Source organism: Paralichthys olivaceus, chromosome 20 (genome assembly GCF_024713975.1).
Source record: "Paralichthys olivaceus isolate ysfri-2021 chromosome 20, ASM2471397v2, whole genome shotgun sequence".
NCBI classification, from domain to species: Eukaryota; Metazoa; Chordata; class Actinopteri; order Pleuronectiformes; family Paralichthyidae; genus Paralichthys; species Paralichthys olivaceus.
In genome coordinates, this window is record NC_091112.1 from 11,730,483 (window position 1) to 11,751,207 (window position 20,725).

General features: G+C 41.3%; 1 protein-coding gene and 1 long non-coding RNA gene across 11 annotated transcripts in view; one reads left to right on the top strand and one right to left on the bottom strand.

Annotated features, from left to right (window-relative positions):
- LOC109631575 (cytoplasmic dynein 1 intermediate chain 1) overlaps positions 1-20,725 on the top strand; it is a 53,192-nt gene that overhangs the window by 10,584 nt on the left and 21,883 nt on the right. For 7 of the 10 annotated variants that reach the window (XM_069516930.1, XM_069516931.1, XM_069516928.1 and 4 more), the window contains exons 8-11: positions 12,466-12,561; positions 14,541-14,712; positions 16,017-16,116; positions 16,660-16,785. In XM_069516930.1, the coding sequence (XP_069373031.1) occupies positions 12,466-12,561; positions 14,541-14,712; positions 16,017-16,116; positions 16,660-16,785 (494 nt within the window). The remainder of the gene's footprint in view (positions 1-12,465; positions 12,562-14,540; positions 14,713-16,016; positions 16,117-16,659; positions 16,786-20,725) is intronic. The other 3 variants (XM_069516933.1, XM_069516932.1, XM_069516924.1) reach the window with 1 other exon arrangement.
- On the bottom strand, positions 8,061-9,102 carry LOC138405964 (uncharacterized). Its single transcript, XR_011239634.1, has 4 exons — positions 8,988-9,102; positions 8,514-8,562; positions 8,310-8,414; positions 8,061-8,200 (listed from the first exon to the last, which is right to left on the bottom strand). It is a non-coding gene; the product is annotated as an uncharacterized lncRNA (long non-coding RNA).

Genomic DNA, 20,725 nt, shown 5'->3' on the forward strand with positions numbered 1-20,725 from the left:
TGATTTTGTGTTTTTGTGAACACGTCCTTGTAAACAAGTGTTTTAAAGATCCCATGCAGTGTGTGTGTGTGTGTGTTTGTGCGTGTGTGTGTGTGACTCTCATTTAAACTAGTTAATGATCCTGCTTTTCATTTCCGGGACTAATTTACTTCCCTATAATCGCAATGTGTAGCTGTCTATGCATGTTCTTTTCCCATTGGCTGTTTACTGATCTGTCTGTCCAGAGTGTCCATTGTGTGAGGCAATCAGATTAAGGCCCAGTCACGGTCGGCTCCAGCTATTTACTGCTATCCTAATGGGTATGAATGGACATGCTTGTCGTGAGGGACGGACACTTTGTCTGCGGACATAGCAGGGACATAAAGTAAGCTCTAATGTTGTGTGTGATGGTAACCTAACCCACTGAGGTCAAACAAAGTGTGTGTCTAGTGGTCGGTGTTTCATGCATCTATCTTGTGTTTAACTGTGCTGACATGAACTTGAGAAAGAGAAGCGGCTTTTATTTCAAACTGACTGATTTGTTTTTCACCCAAAACTGATTTTAATCCAAATAGAGTCTCATTATGTTCAATTGCTTCAGTTTTAGCTTTAATCTGCAAGTAATTGTCCTTATTTTTCTGAATACAAGTATTTGTAAATGCAGCAAAGGTTAAGTTAGGACAGGCAATGTTGCAGTGTGACAGGTGGATGCTTTTTAACACATCGGTGGCCACATTTAAAAGAGACACAGTAGACTGCACTTTTATTGCTACAGTTATACTCAATCAGTCAATAGATTCTTATTACCCTGTGAGCTGACTCAGGCAGAAGCAGGGTATTGTTTTCAAACCTCAAGGTCAAGGTCAACAAAAATATGGTCTGAAAACACATTTCCATGTTATTGCCACGAATAATAAAGCTAGAGACATTGCAAAGCTTATATTGATCATATAATGATCATGTAAATTGTTCAAAACCATTTTTAAGGTGATAAAATGTCAGTGTTGTTTTTATTATCTTATTGTGCTGCCCCTTGGGCGGCTTAAATCAATTAATGCAGATTTAAGAAGATGCAAAATTTCTATTATTATAAAACAAAGCACTTATTATAGTAAAAAAATATTTAAAAGGTCAAAAACTACAACCTATAGTTAAACAGGTTGGTGTTATTCCACTAAGGCTATTTTAGAATGTTCTAATACCACCATTCATGTCATAAAAAATTCTGGTAAAGCCCAAAAATCTGGGCCAGACCAAGTTTTTGGCCTTCAACTCTGTAATGACAGTCTTAGATGTGTGACATGCTAAATGAGAAAAAGATGCTGTATTTAGTTCTGAATTACTTTTTCTATTTTAGTTCTACTGAACACTGAAATGTGAAGTGTTTCAGACTGGGAACCCTCTCTCATGTTTAATTCTTAACAACAGCAGTTTAGATGTCCAACACAATTCTCGTCTAATCCTAGGGCCAAGTTTCAGACACTGTTCATGTCAGCAGGGGGTGAGATGTCACATAGTTTCTTTAAAATGTGGACAACCTTTCTCTCTCCCTTCCCGTTACTGTTGCTGTGGACCAGCCCGTCACACTTGGCCATGTACAGAGTCAGTGTCAGTACTTTAACAAACCCACCCTTACTTTACTGATCTCAATCTGAAGATAACTATCTGAGCATGTGCGTGGGCTTACTTGAGATGTTGGCAAGATCAGCAAAGGTCAAGGGGATTGTAGCCATTTTGTGCGTGTGCTTGTGCACGTCCACATGTGTGCAGGTTGGCATGGGTTGAGTAAATTGGTTTTCGCTCAGTGGAGCCTTAAAAGAGCCATAATGGGCCTCAGTGGAAAGGTAGCAAAAGAAATGGAGAGAAGCAAAGGAGAAGGAGAGAAAGTAAAAGGTGAAGAACACGTGCACCTTAGAAAAAAACAGGAATGAAGGAGAAGCAGAAAGAGGAGAGACAGCCCACCGATGTTGCAGCAGGCTTCACAAATACAACTCTGTGTGTTTGTGTATAAATTGATGCTGCAACTTTGGAAAACCCCTTTGTGAGGGTTGAAAGTTCACAGGGTCAAGTGTGTGGGTACATTTTTTCTGCATCCGTATGCAAAACTATGTGCATAACTCTAACTCTATCTCTCTCTCTCTCTCCCCCTGTAGTATTTTTCCGACTCATTAGTTGTCAAGGTCTGCACACTTTGAGTATATAGTTGGTCAGTAATTCACTTAAGTATATTTACTGCAATAAGAGGCTTTCTTTTGACTTGTGGTGGACTGGTAATGGCCTCTAATTGCAAGAGAAAACCCATTTCCAAGCACTAATCAGAAAAGACACCCAGTCTTTTAAATGCACACACACATACACACATAAGCAAACAGATTCATAATTGTAAACGCACAAGTGCAGAATAACATACATGGGAATATACATGCATCTTCAGAAAAATACACGTGTGAACCTGCAGCGTGGTCACGCACACACATGCACATGCACACACACGTCACCTGAACTTTACATAATCCCATAATGGGGCAGTTAAGAAACAAAGCTGAAAATTAGTGAAATGATCCTGACCATTGGCAGCACATTGGTCCAATTAGAGTGTTTTGCTTTTGTGTTTTTTTCCCACAAACTCTTTAATTATTAAATGTGATTCACGAGGTCACGAGCTGTTTGCACTTAACACTTGTACAAAAATGTCCATTTAGATTGAATCCAATAGAAGTAGATTTGAAATTGGCACAAAAAATATCACAATACTTTGATATCTGAAATTCACCTCTACTTGAGTTTCATGGTTTTGAATCAGGTTTTTAAAGTTTTGGTGTTGCACATATGAGTTTGTCTGATGTTCTGTATAACAGAGGAACACGTTTCATTACCTAATTTTGCATTTGTGTCTAGAGTTCATTTATCTCATGTGCAATCAGAACAATCGGAAAAACTAGACTTGGAAAATGTGAACGTCACCTCAAAGCGAAACAACAACTTGGAAAGTCAGTGAAAATGTTGTTGCTGGGTTGCTGACATCATCACTTATAAACCAATTAACACAATTTTACATCCAGCTCTTAATATTATTATTTTTCTGTAGTCTCTGTTATTATGCAAACATTGTAAAGAGGTGACAAGGTGTTGTTTGAATGCTCTGAACTCACATATGCGAAAGATGTTCAGGACCGTCAGAGGAACATGTGAATTCACATTGAGATGTTGAGAAAAAGACACATTAACATTACGACTTTCAACCATATGGAATCTCCTCGTCAGCACAGTTCCTATAAACCTGTTATTTATTATATTCTTTGACATTTTGTAAACGCAAAATCCTAAATACACTAAATTGGAGCTATGTTTGAAATGTTTTGCTATTTTCTTTTTTGCTAAAAATAACATCATATTTTAATTTCTCAATATAAACCCACATCAACATAACAAAAACCCCAAACCATACACCAAACAAACCAAAAACATACAACACATACATTTACCCCACATATTAAACAAACACTTTGGTCTTATTGTTATTCATGACATAGCTGTGTAATGTGAAGTTGTTTACTGTTAGACCTGAATGTAGCTGATATGTTTTGTCTGGTTTCTCCTACTCGAGAGCTTCGAGAACGAATTAATTACCGTGTGAGTCTGTGCCTCACAGCAGACGCTCACAACTCATGAAGCTGAGGTCCTTTAAGTTCTCTCAGGCAATTTACCCCGTGTCTGTCTGACTTTGGCATTTTCTACAATCCACTGGAGCAACGAGGCATTCATATAAAACAGTGAATGTAACACACTCCCGGTCTGTATGCAACCGACATGACTGAGGGGTTTTGCGGGCAGAGTCTTCAAGGTCCTGAAGAGAGGAATGTGGTTGCATGAGTGTGTTTTTCATGGTGAGGTACTTATACGTTGCTGTATGTGTCTGTGTATGTGCATATATATATATATATATATATATATATATATATACGATGTGTGTGTAGCCACATATGGAAGTGCTTGTCTCGTACATTGTTGTTGTTCCAGCCAGGAGGGTACAACCGGCTGAACAGACTGAAGGTGTGTGTGCGTGCGTGCGTGTGTGTGTTGTTAAAGGCTAAATCCATGTAGAGAATAACTGTAGTAAGTGTACCTAAAGGACCTTGAACAAAATGTACTCAGTTGTTTTGCTGTAAATTCCTATGTTGAAAGTAGATATAAGAATTATCTTTTATGCTTGTGGGTCCATCAAAACTGTGCTACACATGCCGTACATACATGTTCCACACACTTTCTTTTGCTTCATGTCAGATTTAGGCTTTGCCATTATGTTCTCCCCTCATCTGTTCCCTGCAGACACACATAATCGGCCAACGCTTATCACTTTCTCGCTTCATGAAATGCTCAGAGCTCGGTTTTCACCGTCATCAAACTCTAAAGGGCGCAGCCTTCTCTCCTGTTTCAACCCCCAAAATTGATGCAGCGTCCCAAGCGGTTTCTGTCAAAAACAGCCGTGGCAGCCGAAGCCCAGAGAAGTTCTTGATATTAGAGAAAAATAATGTCTTTCGCAGTGCGTAAGGTATTCCAAATGAGTCACAGATGATTGCAATTTTCCCCTATGACCACCGTATAATAAGGTACATGAGCCCTCTCTTCATCTCCCTCCCTCTGGCTTTCTTTCTCTGTTTGGCAAAATGACCATCATCCAGAGTAATATTTGCCATCTGATAAGTGCTCGAGATGAGTAGGAATACAGTTTCACATGTTGCTCTCTTTTTTTTTTTTTTACTCTTTCGACTTGTATTTTGTTGAACTTGACTTTTTGACATGTGTGCGCCCCACCCTCTCCCCCCTTGTTGCATTTTTTATGTGTGTGTAAAACAACAGTGGGGCATGAACCTTTCCCTGGGTGGTCTCCCTTGTACTCCGAGATCCTTTCGACTCTCCAGGGGTTTTCATTTGAGAGGGTAGCGGTTCACTGCCACAGTTAGCCTGCAGCTCATAGCCCTGCTTCACTTCAGCCGTTTCGGTCTGATGGCTATTAACCATTTCAATGCTAGCTTGTGTATTCTTTACCTGCAGTTTAAAAATGACACCCTGAGGAAGTGTTTTCTTTAAATACAAACATTTTATTTATAAAATCACTAACTTTATTTCTCAGGTACAGGTAAACATTGAATCTTCTAACAAGCCAATTTGTCTTTAAGTCAGATTGTGACCTAGAATTTCGACATCATTGTCAGTTTGCAGCTTGACAGTGGACTGAAGTGAAATTTGATCATTATGCTGGTTTTCTGCGTCGCAGCAGTGTTGTCTGCTATTCTGCAACTCTCCAGCAGGGAGCACTCTTAGCACATATACTTGATAATATACTTGATGGCTCTCTCAAAGTCTTACAATGAGGGTGACAGATTTGCTATTAGAAATAAAATTAAATGAAATTGAATTACAGTCATACATTATCCAAATAATCTCAAACTTATGCACGAACATATCTCAGAAGAAGTCTAAATTTGATTTCACAGGACTGAGAACTAGTGTTTTTTTCTAATTGAGGTCCTATTCCTGAGACCACGCTGTTGTTTATTTATTGTATGTGTTGCTGAGGTGCTGTGGAAGCAGTCGTATATTTTAGTGCTATCCAGAAGGATTCAACCCCCGAGCATCAACGTCTAACAGGCCTATAAAAGCTGTTTGTCCCATGTGTCCGTGCGCCCCTCGTTAAAACAAAATGAAACACCATCGTTCTCCAAGTGGCAAACACGAACCACCAATCGCCATCTGAGCCACACACACAGATGAGAACATTGCTGTTTGTGAGTGACACAAATTCCTGCTCAGATGATGCGTCGAAAAGCGAGTTGATGCTATATAAGAATTTATACTTTCTTTCTGTCGGCCCGTCTCTTGTTCTCTCTCTCTCTGACTGGGTATTTGACAGTTTGGAAAGTTTGAAGTCATGGTTTTTAATCAGGGCCTTGCGGCCAGGCACAGCGTGGCATGGTATGATGGCTCAGTTTAAAGATGTGGGTCTGGGTCTGGGCCAAGCCTGGGTGGCACTGCTCGAGGAGGAGGGGGTGGGTGAGAGAGAAAGAGACTGAAGGAGAGAAAGATATGGGCAGTGAATCTACTCTCACTGCACCCACAGCACCGAGCGAGGCTTGCCGCACACCCCCAAAGGCCTGAATGGGCTTCATTAATGACAGCTGATTATGTATGGGCATGCGTCTGCAAGGTGTGGACTCGGCTGTGCACAAACACATACACAATGTTTGATCAGTGTGGGGAAGAGTGGTGAAGAGATGAATTAATCTAAATCATCCTGCGGTTTTTAACCTCACCGCTTTCACATCAGGTCTCACTGCTAATGTGTGTGTATACTTTTACCCCTACTGTGGCAATCATGACTTGATGAACCACGCTGAATTTTAAATATTATTTCCTATTAAACCAAATGGAAAAAAGGAATAAAATTAACAAACTGAAGTTAGAGTAGGGCTGGGCGATGCGGCCAAAAATGTTGATCAGTTCATATTGATAATTATTATGGTAAATCTCAGATTATTATTTGTTGCAAGTTTGATTCCAGACACGTCTATATGTGCAGAAAAGGCTTTTTTTAAATAAAACATTCCGAACAATGATATGTGTTAGATGCATAATTAATATGTCTTATTGTTATTGAAGAAAACAATATACTGCTAATTTCATAATTTTATCATTCATCCCTAAATTACAGGTTTTTAGAGGATTATTTATGCAAAGCAAAACTAAATAAAATTCGGATTTTTTTTATTTTACAAGCAATTACTCAACATTTGATTTGTTTTGTATGAGACTTGAAGTCATGTTTTACCTCTGGAATATGAACATGTGGTGAGTTGAGGCCTTATTTCTGCACTCTTCTATCACGATGTACAGGTCAGTAAGATTCTGGAGCAGGTTGAGCTCTCAGAGAAAGATCTGTTCAACGTTCGTGCACAGCTACGTCTAACCCATCAATTCAGTCTGTCCAGTCTGACTCACAGATTGTCAGTGTTCCTCTTTGTTTAGAAAGTTTTAAAGTTTTAAATGAGACATCAGTATTAAAAACTATAGAGACCTGTGTTAGATTGCTCAGCACATGTCACTAGGACACTTGTCAGTCGGTATGTATGACTGGTTTAACTATTAAAAGAATGATGAATGAAGTGGGTTTTTTTTAATCTCTGGGTTTTTACTCAAAATGACCTGTGAGCTTGTTCCAGATGTGTAAAAACAGGATGTTTCTGCCTTTATGAACAAGGATCGTGAAAAGTTTTTTTAGATCTACATCCCACATAATCAAATCTTCAAGTTTGTGTGCCAAAAATAACGCGAAATTCCCTACAGGCCTATCAGATCACATTTTATTTATTTTAAGATTGCGTCATTTTATTTCTGACCTACATCATTTATCAGTCATGTAAAATCATTGTGCTTGTATCATTTTCTTTTCTTTTTTGGTTATTGGAGAACAAGGATAACATTACTGGAGGTGGGACGAATAAAAGTGAGAGAATTCCCCTGATGCCTCAGGTCATTTGTAACATATGCAGAGGTGAAGTGAATGTAGTGGGAGTATGTGTCTCTCTATGACAAAAAGAGTTGGGTTTGTGTGAGTGTGTGTGTGAGTGTGTGTGTGTGTGTGTGTGTGTGTGTGTGTGTGTGTGTGTGTGTGTGTGTGTGTGTGTGTGTCGTGCCAGGGCCAAATTAGAGGAGCCTTTCAAGTCTTGTCGATCTCCTCCTACTCCTCTGCATAGTGCTTGTGTTGTGGTCTGCTCAACAGTCATCCTCCCAGAACCCCTGCGAACTCTGTCTAAGTGTGTGTGTGTGTGTGTGTGTGTGTGTGTGTGTGTGTGTGTGTGTGCCCATATATGATATTGTAGGGTTATTCCCAGTGCGTGGGATCCCCCAATATCCTGCAGGATCTCTCTGTTGTGTCCCACTCTCTGCGTTTCGTCGCCTCCCCTCGCTCATTCCAATATCTCTCTGTCTTTGTGATTAATATCATCGAAATCTATAGAAAATTATGAGCACTGTCAACTCTGATTGTGTGTGACTCAGTTTAGTGTCCCTTTCCATACCGATATGATAAATCTGCAGCTCCGCTCCTGTGATGCAGTCGATGACAAACCTGGTCTCATCCCACCGTCTGCACACACACACCCTCAGCTCTTTGATAACTACGCCAACCTCTCTGCAACACATTTCAGCACTCTCGCACTCACTGTGGGTTGCGTTCAGAATAAAAGGTTAGCAAACTGCTTTGATCGTTAACAAACACATGGTAACGCATTATTTTTGTGACACACACACACGCACACAGACACACACACCTTAATGTCCTTTAGGCGAAGACAAGCAGAAGATAGTGTACGTCTTTTATATGCTGTCAGTGTCTTTAAAACTCTTTCCTCCACATGCTCGATAGTAGCTGCCAACTGTGAAATAATACGAGATAATGAAAGTCTCAGCGGTGCAGCAGTCTTCATTAAAACAGTTTTCTGTATTTCAGAAACACATCAGCACATTACTCTCACCTGAACTCTTTCACTCCACTGTTGGTCCAGAAGGGCAACAATGATGCTCCTACCGGCACAGAAAACATGATTACCAAGTGTTAATTAGCTTCAAAACAGTCGACAGTTGCATTGTAATTACAAGAAAACTCCTTGTCTGTGTGAAAGGGTGAAGCATGATCATTCTGCGTATATGTCATCTACAGAATGATCATTCATTTATTAGTCTAAAATAGGTTTACAGTTGATAGACTGTATACTTTTTTCATTCCATGGCAGAATTACATATAAAGGAATCCACTTTGTATTTGATACAATTAACTATATGATCCACTGTTACGCATTATAATTCATAAAATTGTAGCAAAATTAATTGACTACAAAACTGTTAAAACCTTAATTACTCATTGTGTCAATTATTAGGTGCTTGGAGTCATTCATTTGGACACATACAACTATATCACTATACATGAGTGACAACATCAAAGTATTTACCTGCCCAGATTTTTTTCTCTCATGATTCCAATTCATCCATTTATTATCTCACAGCCAATCTGACACCAGTTCTCCTGTGAAACACCACAGCTCCCTTAGTTTTGGCCTGGGTGGTGTCTAATACAACATGGCTGCACATGGAAAGAAACTGCCTGATCACAAGAGAAACCAGATTGTGAGACTTCATTAAGATTGGAGAGTGTGGCCAATTACTGAACATGAGCTGAAGCACATTTCCAGCGGTGGTTAAGAACCGTTCTGCCAGTGACAGCAGTATGGTCTTAATTGCACTAAAAATGGACTCAAGTGCTTCTGTGTCATTGACTGATCAAACAGTGTGAAGGACGTTGCATCAAGTCAAGCTCTACACCCTGTATCCAGCAGGAAAACCATTTAAACATCACAAAATTACAAGATGTAACTTTGCCAGAGAGCATGAAAAGAGGCCTGATGTATATTTGCAGCACTCAACGGACAACGTGGAGGTTGGACTTTGCTGCGATGAGTGAAAAAGATGTAGTGGAGATGACATTTACTACACAATGACTGAAAGTTTGTAGACTCAAATACTGAATGAAGAGAAAACTCCCAGTCTCATTATTCAATAAATTTTGAATTAACTGGCGACCAGCGCTCTGAAACAGCTACGGCTGGGACTCATCAATGTAAGAGACGTGGTCGATTACAACAACAGTGCATTCATGAGGGCGCATTTCAAAGAAAGCTGCGGCCATTGAGCAAACAGGCAGGTTTAGAACAGACGCTGCACTAGTAGCTATAAACAGTGACATTTAGACATGTGGATATGACTCAGTCAGTGTGTGTGTGCATGTATTTACAAACACCTCTGTGTGTGTGTGTGTGTCTGTGTGAACTGTGTGTTTGTATCTCCACACTGTGAGTGTGTGTCTGCATACCTGCCAGGATGTGCTGAATTGACTGGGCCTGGTCAGCGTGAGGAAGCAGCCAGGGGAAGATTGAGGCAGCCAGATGCGGTGGTCCCGGGCTACCGAGGATATCATTACCCCGGGTGTGTAGCCGGCCAAAACAGCAGCCCCCAAGTGGCGTTTCATCAAGGTGGACCCCCCATCTGTGGTGAAGGGGGAGGAGACCGGTTAACCTGTTGTCCTGCAGCGAGAAGCGGTATTAAGCAGCAGGTGGAAAGAGAAAGCTTCCCGTGACTGGAATGAGGTGGAAACAGGATAGCGTGCAGTCAGATAGTGAACCTACAGAGAAGCAGTGACACACATTCAAACTGTGGAAGATTGTCACTTTTGTATTCCCTTCCCGGCTTCTTTTGCAGCTCAACAGGAATCCCTGCAGTGGCTCTGTGTGTGTTTGCAGGCACGTTTTGCATAAAGTTTTGTCATCTTCTCTTACCCATAAGCCCCATTTTCCAGTATCATTTACCGCAATGTACAGTCGTTTGGGCTTTACTTTGAGCACACACTAAAAAGCATCTCTGAAAAGTTCCACTCAAAGCAGATTGCTGGGATATTTTTGGTGCGTGACTGACAGAACAACTTGATGCATGGCCACTGGCAGCAACATCAGCAGTATCTCCGTACGGGAATTGGACCGTCTCCCCTCAGTGAGGTAACCCATAGGCCATGAATCACGCTGCCTTGCTCCATAGTCCTGTGGTCCCGGGGGCTGAAAGTTTGACCGCTCCTCAATGTGGTCTCTCTCTCCTCTGCTCACGCTCCTCCCATCCTCATCACCACACATTCCAACCACCGGACTGGTCACGTAAGGTCATGAAAGCAGAATAGAGCCGAATAGAATAGAAGTTGTGTCTAATGTATGTTTGTTAGTGGGACTCTATTTGCTTTTTCACATCTTTGCAGATTAATAACCAAAGTTTGATGAGGGGAATAATGACTAATAGATGACAAAAAGGAGATTGTAATTGTTATGAACACAGGGAGAGACAAAGGGGCTCTAAAGAAGGGTTTCCTGTGTGTTTCTGTCTGCAGCTTGTCTGTTTTGGCAGCTCCGACATGGAGCTTGTCTGGCAGCCTGCCCGTCTGGTCCTCTCCGGTCTCTTGGTGGGTCACTGGTGTTTGGATCACTGCAGTTGGCTGTTAACCACCGACTTGGACCTGGGCCTTGCCGCCATGTGTTTGATTTAGCTTAGTCATTTATTATATACACACAGTACAAAAATGAAAGTCGTATATCAAAAAAGGTTTGCTTGGAAGTGAAAAACAAAAGAAAACACAAAGGCAGGATGGGAGAACGAGGTACTGGGAAGCCTAAAATGATAAATAAAGGCAGAAATTGTTGTAATGATAATAAAATCAGTGAAGTGCTTCACCAATTATAATCATATTTGTTGCTTTTAAAGAGCAGCTTAAGCCTTAGCTTAGTGATAAATGGACAGTTCATCCGGTGCAAGAGGGGCCCTTGAGAGAGTGGTTTTAACAGTGCCCCAGGCCATACTCCAACTGAGTTAAACACACCCTGACGTGTGTGCTTGTGTGTGTGAGAGCGAGACATGACACGTCTGAGGGTGTGATGTAGTCACTTCCTCTCACTGGACTAAGCGACTGTTGTCAGCTTGACCCTGCGCCAGTTAACCCCTCACCACCCCTGGCACCGCGGGTGAGGGCCCCGGGTGTGTGTCTGTGTATTTGAGAGAAACAAATCGTATGTGTGTGTGTGCAGCATGTGTGTTGGCAGACCACAGGTGTCTGGTCACGGTGTCAGGGTGTTAAGAGGTCTTCGGAGAGGCCCCGACTCTCAGCATCTGTTCGGAGGGAGGGGAGCGGCAGAAAAAAGGAGGAGAGGTTGGCAAGGGTTACCAACACACACCCTGAGGGGTGTTGGGGCAGTAGCTGACAAGCAGGTGCCTATGTTGACAATAACCCTTCATACTTGAACCCCAAGCACACAGCACACACACTTCCAATAAATCCTGGAGAGCGGAGTGTAATTGCAAAGCCTGATTGGAGGGAATCCAAAGGGAATCCCCCTTTTACACACACATCACTGGATCTCTTTGCCTGGGGTCAAAGGTGAGAGAAATAGGAGAGCGCACACAACTCCGACTTTTCCCTCTGACTGTGTGTGTCTTTGTGTGCAGCTCGTTTGCGTGCATGATGACTGCAGTATCCCCACACATGGAGACCATGTGAACACATGCTTCAGCTACAACATGGAAATGGGCCCGGGCTTGTTTCCTGTGATACGTCTTCTCCCAAGTCAACTTATACTTAATGTACATTAGCACGAGTGATGGAAATTCCGCTGTGTTTGTGCTTCATATTGTTTTTGTAAATATGTGTGTGGGTGTGTGTGTTGGTAAACGAAACCCATTTGGACTGAATGTTTGTTAGTCAGGTGTACCAGTGCATGTCTGGCAATGATTATTTTGGTAAAGGGGGGGGGGCACACAGCAGGAGGTCGAGGTAAATTGGAACAGCTGTTGATTAACATGAGTGCTCTCTCTCTGTCGTTTTTTTCTTTCTACTCTCAGTAGAGGAGGAGGAGGAAGATGAGGAGATGATGGAGGCTAAGCCAGGCCTCGAGTCAGAGCAGCAGGATGAAGACGACAACAGAGAAAACAAAGAAGGTAAGAGGACAGTCAGATGATGGAAATGTAAAAACTGTGGAGGTCAGCTTCTGATAACCACTTAAGGAATTTCCAAATTTTCTTAAATCCATTAATATTCTCTTATAAACTAACTTGAAATATGAGGCAGTTTATGCTATAAACTACTATTGACTGGATATAAAGATTGCTCCACTTCCTCCTGCTTTCTAGAAATGAAACTAAAATATCCTGGACGTGAATGCCCCCATCATGTGTATGTGGAGCCAGGTGCCAAGGCCCTGTCCATGCAGTTGTCAATCAGCATCAAATATCTAATTAAAAACAAACTTAGTGGAAAATGAGCACTTGCACAAACATCAGTGTGATAAGCAATAACTAAAATGACAGAAACAATCTTTGACATTTTTTTTTTAACATGTCTGTATTTTTAACAGGCTGTATTTGTGACCTGTTCTGCAGCCAGACACCAGGTGGCAATTTCACTTTGTGGTCGCAGTCATGTTGTCCATCTTTATATAAAGTCTATGGTCACTACAGGCATTGCCATTCATCATTCTTAAGTCCTTACATGATGCTGTCACGAACACGGTAACTCGTGTGTGACACCCTCTGCCAGCCAGTGGGTGTATCAGACGGGAGGGTGGGGATATGTTGCGCCGGGGGTTAAGACCCGGCCAGCATATCAGCTCCGTGGCATGTGAGGGTCAGCGCTGATTAAAAACCTGTCACTTGACCACTCCCCCCAACTGCACTTCAAAGTGGAGAGGAAAAGAAAGAGTGCGTGTGTATAAATGTGCGTATGTGGAGGGTTCACGTGGTAAATAATAAAGACAGAGTTGAGTGATGATAGATATATTCATATTCAGCCACACAAACACATCCGTGACTGTGTCTGAATCATACACACTCACACACGCTCACACACACTCACACACACACACAGTGATGTATATACACACACATTTACTCATAAACACACAGTCATCCATCTCCTCTCCATCCGGGCCTATTAGAAGGTCTGGCCTTTGATCTCAGCCGCTCGATTCACTGGGTCTTTTTCTGACAACTCGTAAGAAATACAAAGGGATGGGGGGGATCAAAGTCAAGAGGCAGGGTAAAGGTCAAAATATGTGTGTGTCTGTGCATGTTTGTGTGTGTAAAAAAAAAATTGCGTGTGTGCTTGGGGACAGTGACTTCAAAAACGGGACGGCGTGCTGTGCAGCCATTACGTTCAAAGGGAGGCGGGTCGCTCAGAGGGCTTTGTTTTTCTCTTGTTTATGAAGTTCTTACTGTTGTTTTTTATTAGGAAAGGTGCATTAGGAACTGTTTGTAGTTTATTATGTCCTGGATGTGATTCTGGTTTTGATAGAGATGAAGTGAATGTTAATCTGACATCAGGGAGACAGGAAATATAAAGTATGACAGTACTGCATCTGTGAGCTTGTAAATGATCATATAAGGGCAGTTTTCAGTAGGATGTTTGTCCTGTTAGAGTAAGAAACAGATGGTAACAGAGTCCAGAGTCTCAGGCAAATTAATTAAACTTTAAATATAGTGGTTCATTTTTGTAAAAGGCTAAAAATGATATGATATCTTGTAATTTAATGAAATATATAATTTAGGAATTTAAATTTTTTTTTAAATGTTAAACCTCATAATGTGATATTCTAACAAAGAAGCAATCACAGGCATGCTCATTTATAATTTAATATTGTCATGTGACAGTGCTTTACATAAGCTCTTACATAGTGATTTTTAAACGTTTAGATGATGTATTCATTGTCTTTCCACTCATGTCAAACTGAGTGGAAAGATTTTGGTTTTCTTTCTGTATCTTTTTCATATAAATAGATGATACATTTGTTTTAATTAGATTAGATTAGATTTTTTTTAAATAAATCTCTCTCATAAAGAAAGAAAAGAGACTGCAGTTAGTGTACAGGGCTCAATGTCTCTCTCACATGCTCAAGCGTTCATATTCATCTTCCCTCCATCAGGCTCATTGTCGGTGCTGAGGGAGCTGACAGAGGAAGAGCGGCAGCAGATCCTTCACTCCTCTGAGTTTCAGAGTTTCTTTGACTGCAGCATCCGAGTGATGGAGAGAGCTCTGGCCGAAGACAGCGACATCTTCTTTGACTACAGCGGCCGAGACCTGGAGGACAAAGAGGGGTGAGCGGGGAGGAGTCGGGGAGGAGGAGGGAGGATGTGTTTGGATGTGGAAGCACATGTGAGTGTTTACTTGCATGCTGCGGACTGAGAAAATGCGCAGAGACTGACTCATGCCCACTGTTTCACTCCAGGGGCCTCTAAGCTCCTTTGTTCTTCGAAATGAATATCTTCTTGCTGATGTCACACTCTGGGGGTTAAAACTCCTGTGAACTGACAACCATCACATCCTGAAGAGCATTGTCCTATTGCCATCTGAAGGGTCGTCTCCATGTTATCCATGTGGCAGTTGAAGTTGTTAGAGTCATAAGTCCAAAGCTGGTTCAGTATCCACAGAAGAAGGCTTTTTTACAGACTTACTTCAACTTTGACCGCTGCAGCCGCAGAGAAGCATCAAGCCTGTGGTCAAATAGAGATTATGTCTAAAACAGGCCATGACCCAGCACTTAACCTCACTCCCTTCTTTTTTCTTCTCTGGTAACTTGTCCCTTTCTGGGGTGACAAAAAAAAACTGTGGTGAAGGTGGTACTACTACTACTGTGACCACTGACACAGAACTCTTCACTTTTTAAGTTAACAGATATGTTTCAATTCCACACTAGTGATACAAATCCAGTTTGGCCAGCCAATCAGAAAACTCTGAACTGAACAGATTCTACTTTCTGAAACATGCAATCTGTCATGTTAAAAGGAAAGACATTTTTAAAGAGGTATTTAAGCAAATAAGTAATCCATGTTTACAAAGTTGGGAGACAGATTAAAAAAGAAGGGACAAAATCGAGCAGTAGAAGTTAAGATATCCTGAGTGTTAAGGAATTTGGATCTTGCAATTCCCATAATGCAACTTAATAGTGTCCTTGATTAAATTTGATGAGCCTGACCACAGGTATTTTTCCAATTTGAAAGCTACTTCAGCAACAACAGCATACAGGCTAAGTTCTTGCTGAGTTAACTGAACTTGATGTGTAAAATATGTGTAGTGCCCCTTTAAAGTAAGTTTCTAGTTCCAGTGTTTTGTAAAAGTAAAAATTTCATTATTCCTAAAGGTTTACTGCTGACTAATATAAGGGAGCACCGCTAAAGGTCTTGATCCCTGAAATGCACAAAGAGAAAAAAGTTTGTCCTGCTTATTTACTGTGTCCTGTGGATTAAAACTGTGATCACAAAAGACCACCACAGACTGAAGACTTTATTTCTTGGCAGATAACTACTAAAGTACTTTGCCAAGTGTCTGTTGTTCGACGAATTAATCTGTTTTCTCCAGGTCTGGTCAAGAAGTAACCTTTGACCCTTTTCTCTGCCTCCAGAGACTCTGGTAGTGGCTCCAGTCTCTCTTTCAGTAGACTCTTCTACGATGAACACTGGTCGAAACATCGCGTCGTCACCTGTCTTGACTGGTCCCCTCAGGTAAAGCCTGCAGCCTTTTGTGCGCTTGAGCAACCCCTGGTGGTTGACTACAATATAGATCATAAACCCTGCCTCCTCCATGGTAACAGATGGGGAATGGGCCAAATAACAATGTTAGAAGTACACATGAAAATTTGTTTTCTCAAAAATATTTTTTGTCGTTTTAGCACATTTTTAAAACACTGGTTAACACACTGGTTTGTTCAAGTGTTTTTTCATTAAGTTTGGTTTTAATTAGTTATTTGATCCTATAAAAACAGGGTAGGATGTCATGATCGACAGCTAAGACGCTATGATCACCTTCTGCACACACTCTGCCTTCACCTATTGTCAAAAGCACGAGATGGCAGCACTCATATCCAGGATATTCTGGCTTCATTTATTTTCTACAATAGGAGGAATCTTTGTTTACAGTATAAGTGTAACTACCACATTGTAAAAGCAGACAAGCAAGTTTAAAAAACTGAGGAGAATGGGAGCAGCTCCATCAGAAACTTGTTTGTGTTTATTAACCTCCACCTCTCTTTTTTGTCTCTCCCTCAGTATCCAGAGTTGATGGTTGCATCCTACAACAATAATGAAGATGCCCCTCATGAACCGGACGGTGTTGCCCTGGTGTGGAACATCAAATTTAAGAAAGCAACACCTGAATACATCTTTCACTGTCAGGTACTTATCCAACTTCACTCAAATTTCCAATTCTGTATAATATAATGTGAATAATGATGGCCTGTTACTGTGAGGAGGAAGTTTGCCATTTCCTTTTGTCCCTTTATATGTGGTGAATTGTGAGAATGTAACTGCCACAGAGCTACAGTACATGGTGAAAATGGAACAAAGCGTCCAGTAATCTACAGCTCTCCTGCTCTTTTCTGCTTTATAATGGCAGATCCTTTGTAAGTGAAAATAATGCACGAAATAAGCGGAAATGGAAGTCAGCTACACATGCATTCATTTGACCCTCCTAGATTGGATTATTTCTGATCACTGCCTCAGGAGACCAGTTGTAATGGAAGAAACTGAGGTTTTGGTGGGAAACAAACTCATTGACGAGTGTGACACTAATAGTAAGTGACACTTCGAAAACGGCAGAAGGAAGGAGGGAGAGAGGGGGAGAGAGGGGGAGAGAGGGGGAGAGAGGCGATTGAAGGACTGGGTGTGAGGGCTCCATGGCTCCCAGGAGACAGGCGAGGCCATATAGAGACGTCTTGGTAGTAAAATGATGTGGCCTACCGCTTCCTAATCCCAGCCTGCCACATGTGTGTGTGTGTGTTAGCCCACCCACATTGATGCAGAATTTAATGTCAGTAAAGTTTACTTCATGCAAACCACATAGATATGGAAATACACCTGTAGTCGTATAAATGTCGCAAGCAATCTGGTCACTGTAGCAGAAATGCACCCACGTTCAAGTTTCGTTCACACAGAGGAAGTAGATTTTCTCTCTTTTTTCTTAAATGCACAGAGACCACACGCTGCGTGCAAATATTTCAATCTAAAGCTCGCCATACAAGTACAGCTCCATAATGGATTTTTAAAGGCCTCCATTCTTTCACTGCACCATAATTTATGCTGCTGCTGAATTTCATGTGGTCTTGGCTATAGATTACAGCCATGCATCTTGTAGCTGAAGGATTCAGTAGTTTTTCCATGTGGGTATCTGACAGAATTTGTGCAGTAAAAATCTGACTTTTTTTTAACAGTGTTGTTTCTGAGCATGCTGATATGTGAACTGTCAGTGTTAAAGCAGCTGGTGAAATGCTTAGAATTAAAATGGGGCTTCAACTGTGTACAAGTGTTAGCGCAAATGCACTGATGAGATGATGATGGCATTGAAAAATTACAGAATGACGCATGGTCGTTGTAGTTTGTTTGGAAGTTCTGACACACACAAACCACCTCTATACGAACACAGTCCATTTTGTTCCAAGTGAGTGTTTACTGGAAGGTTCTGCATCGGATGAATTGATATCAGATGGAGAAATAAAAGAAGAAAGACTTAAAAGAAAACAGAAACACTCAAGTGCCCCGTTTTCCCACCCCAAACATGTTAGTCAGCGAGTTAGTGCGGCCTGGGAATGTGCCACAGTCTTTTCACGAAGGGAGAAAGAGAAGTAAATGACAGAAAAACAGGAACATAAAAAAGAAAGGCATTGAGAGCAGATTGCGAAAAGAACAGGGATAAACAGACGAGGATAAGATGTGGATAAGATAATGAGATGTGAAAAGAGAAAGAGGAGGTTGCATGTCATTGGGCATCAGCGCTGCCTCCTCCTCTCGTGTTGGATTAGGATGAAAGGAACGTAGGAGTGGTTAGATGAGAGGAAAGAGGACTTTCGTTTGCAAACAGAGTCGCGGCTCTCTATTTAGCCGCGGATCAAAAGGCTCCTAATGTGCGAGCATGTTCTAACTTTGAATGTTTTTGGGGATGCTGGGTGCCTCTTCCTCTACTCTGTATTTTTATTTCCACCGTCCACCTCCCGTCCTTAGCTATACTTGCTGTAAAAATGGAAATCATCTTATGACCTTCTTTCTGTGTCTCGCGGCCCATCAGGGGGTCCCAACCTCTAATTTTTGGAACCCCTGGTCTATTTGACTTATAATTTACAAAATGAACATCATGCAGTATTGGAGAAGACATCAACCTTGTGATTGAGACCATGAACTGTTAACTGACATAATAAATCAAGTGAAGATGTCTCATACATTTCTATAGAAGCTGACAGGTTTCAGCCAGTTCACTTTCCAGACTCGTAGTTTATATACGGATATGGGTACACAGATACATGTATTCATGGATCGGTTTGCAGTGTGCCGACACTTTGAAACAGCCAACGGAAAGCAATAAAATGCACTTACACCACATCCAGTTAGTCACCTCTGTTTCTCATAGCAAGAGAGGGAGAGGCCCCGGCTGTAAATTGGTCCTCATCACTTGCTCCTGAATCTGGTTGGTCTGGACCAAGCTCCTTTATCCTTTTTTTGTCTTGTGAAAGGGTGTTTTTGTAAATAAATGACCAGATTTGTCGCAGTTCCACTTGAAGTCGCTGCCGGTCAGCCCACAGCGGAAGTAACTCAGTGATGGTGGACGTATCTGAGATGGCGTCGAGGATTGACGAATCATATTAGTGAAATTGAAATCAGTCCCTATTGGCTGTAAATTAAAGTGGAAAATCTGCAACTACCAATTAAAGAGCAGCCTCAGGTCCCCTGGTTGCCCCACACCAGGGTGTATATGTATTTAGACAGAAATTTACATTTAAAAACTATTTCTACTGAATGCTCACAGGTGCTTATGGCCTATTAGGCGCATTGTACGAGTGAACAATTATTATTTTATGAAATTATGTTTAACATGTTTAAATAGGCTTTTCTGTTTCAGGATGTTGGAGGGGGTGGAGCCCCAGCACTTCGTATTAACCAGCCGCCACCGTGTCTTAGTTCATCCAGACTTGCCCACAGAAGCAGCTTTCATCTGGTGGCTAGATAGGTACATGGGTTGACCACTGCCTGAGTGTGTGCACGTGTTTGTGTGTGTATCATACACATGTGTAAAGGCTGTGGTGTGTGTTCAAAAGAGAAATGGAGTACAGATACAAAAGAATGATAGTGCTGGGCCGGTATTGGAGGGTTGGGGTTTGTGGTTGAGGTCTGGTTCAGCGGGGGACTGATTGTATAAGGCTATGGCTTATTGGAGGCTTCATGTTACAGATGGGGTTTTGGTGAGGTCAAGCTTCAGTATTTTCTTGTCTGGCTGTTGGTGTGTTTTTGGATGAATGGGCTCAGCAACTGTCATTGTTTCTTAACTTCACCAGGGTTTTAATATTTTTGGTCAAACAGGAGACATTTTTCTTGTTGGGATGAGACAAACCTACTGTCAGGGATGTTGTGTATTTCAAATAGGCACTTAATGATTTTTTTAAAGAACAATTAGTTGTTTTTCACTCTCCTTAAGCATCCTTCTCTACATGGTGTGAAAAGTAAATCATTTAAAAGCTGGCATGGGTTTGTGTTTTTTGGAGGGATGTCAGAGTCACTTTAGGCAATTGCAGTCTGGAAATTGGGTTCAAATATTTTTGGCAGTCTGCAGTTGTGTTGTAATGTTGCATTCTAACGCAATAATAACTTGACAAATCTAGTTCCCATATGAAATAAACAGAAAATTAACAGAAAGTTCACAGCTATGCATTAGTTTGTGTCTTTCCCTTAGTTTTACTTGACCAATTTTAGAATAATTTAACTCAATAATTATGCATGGCACAAAATTAAGTGTACTTCAAATTGTTATTTAACAGTGGTATGCAGTTATCCAGTTTTACAGACAGTAACATATTTATTGAAGTTATCAAATATCTTTTGAGGATGTTTTAGTTGTTTTATAATTGTATTTTATTCGAATGAAATGAACCATAGCCACAACGAGATATTGTTCTTGTACAGTGAATAAACTGTATCTGATATTAAACAGTTTCCAGTGTACGAAGAAAAACTTTACAATTCCCTCAAGGATTGGAGGCAGTTTCATGACCATCACCTCAGGAGCCATTGATCTGTAATGTAGTGAAGGAAGTGTGTGATCCATCACTGAGTGGGTTGGGTTTGTACTTCA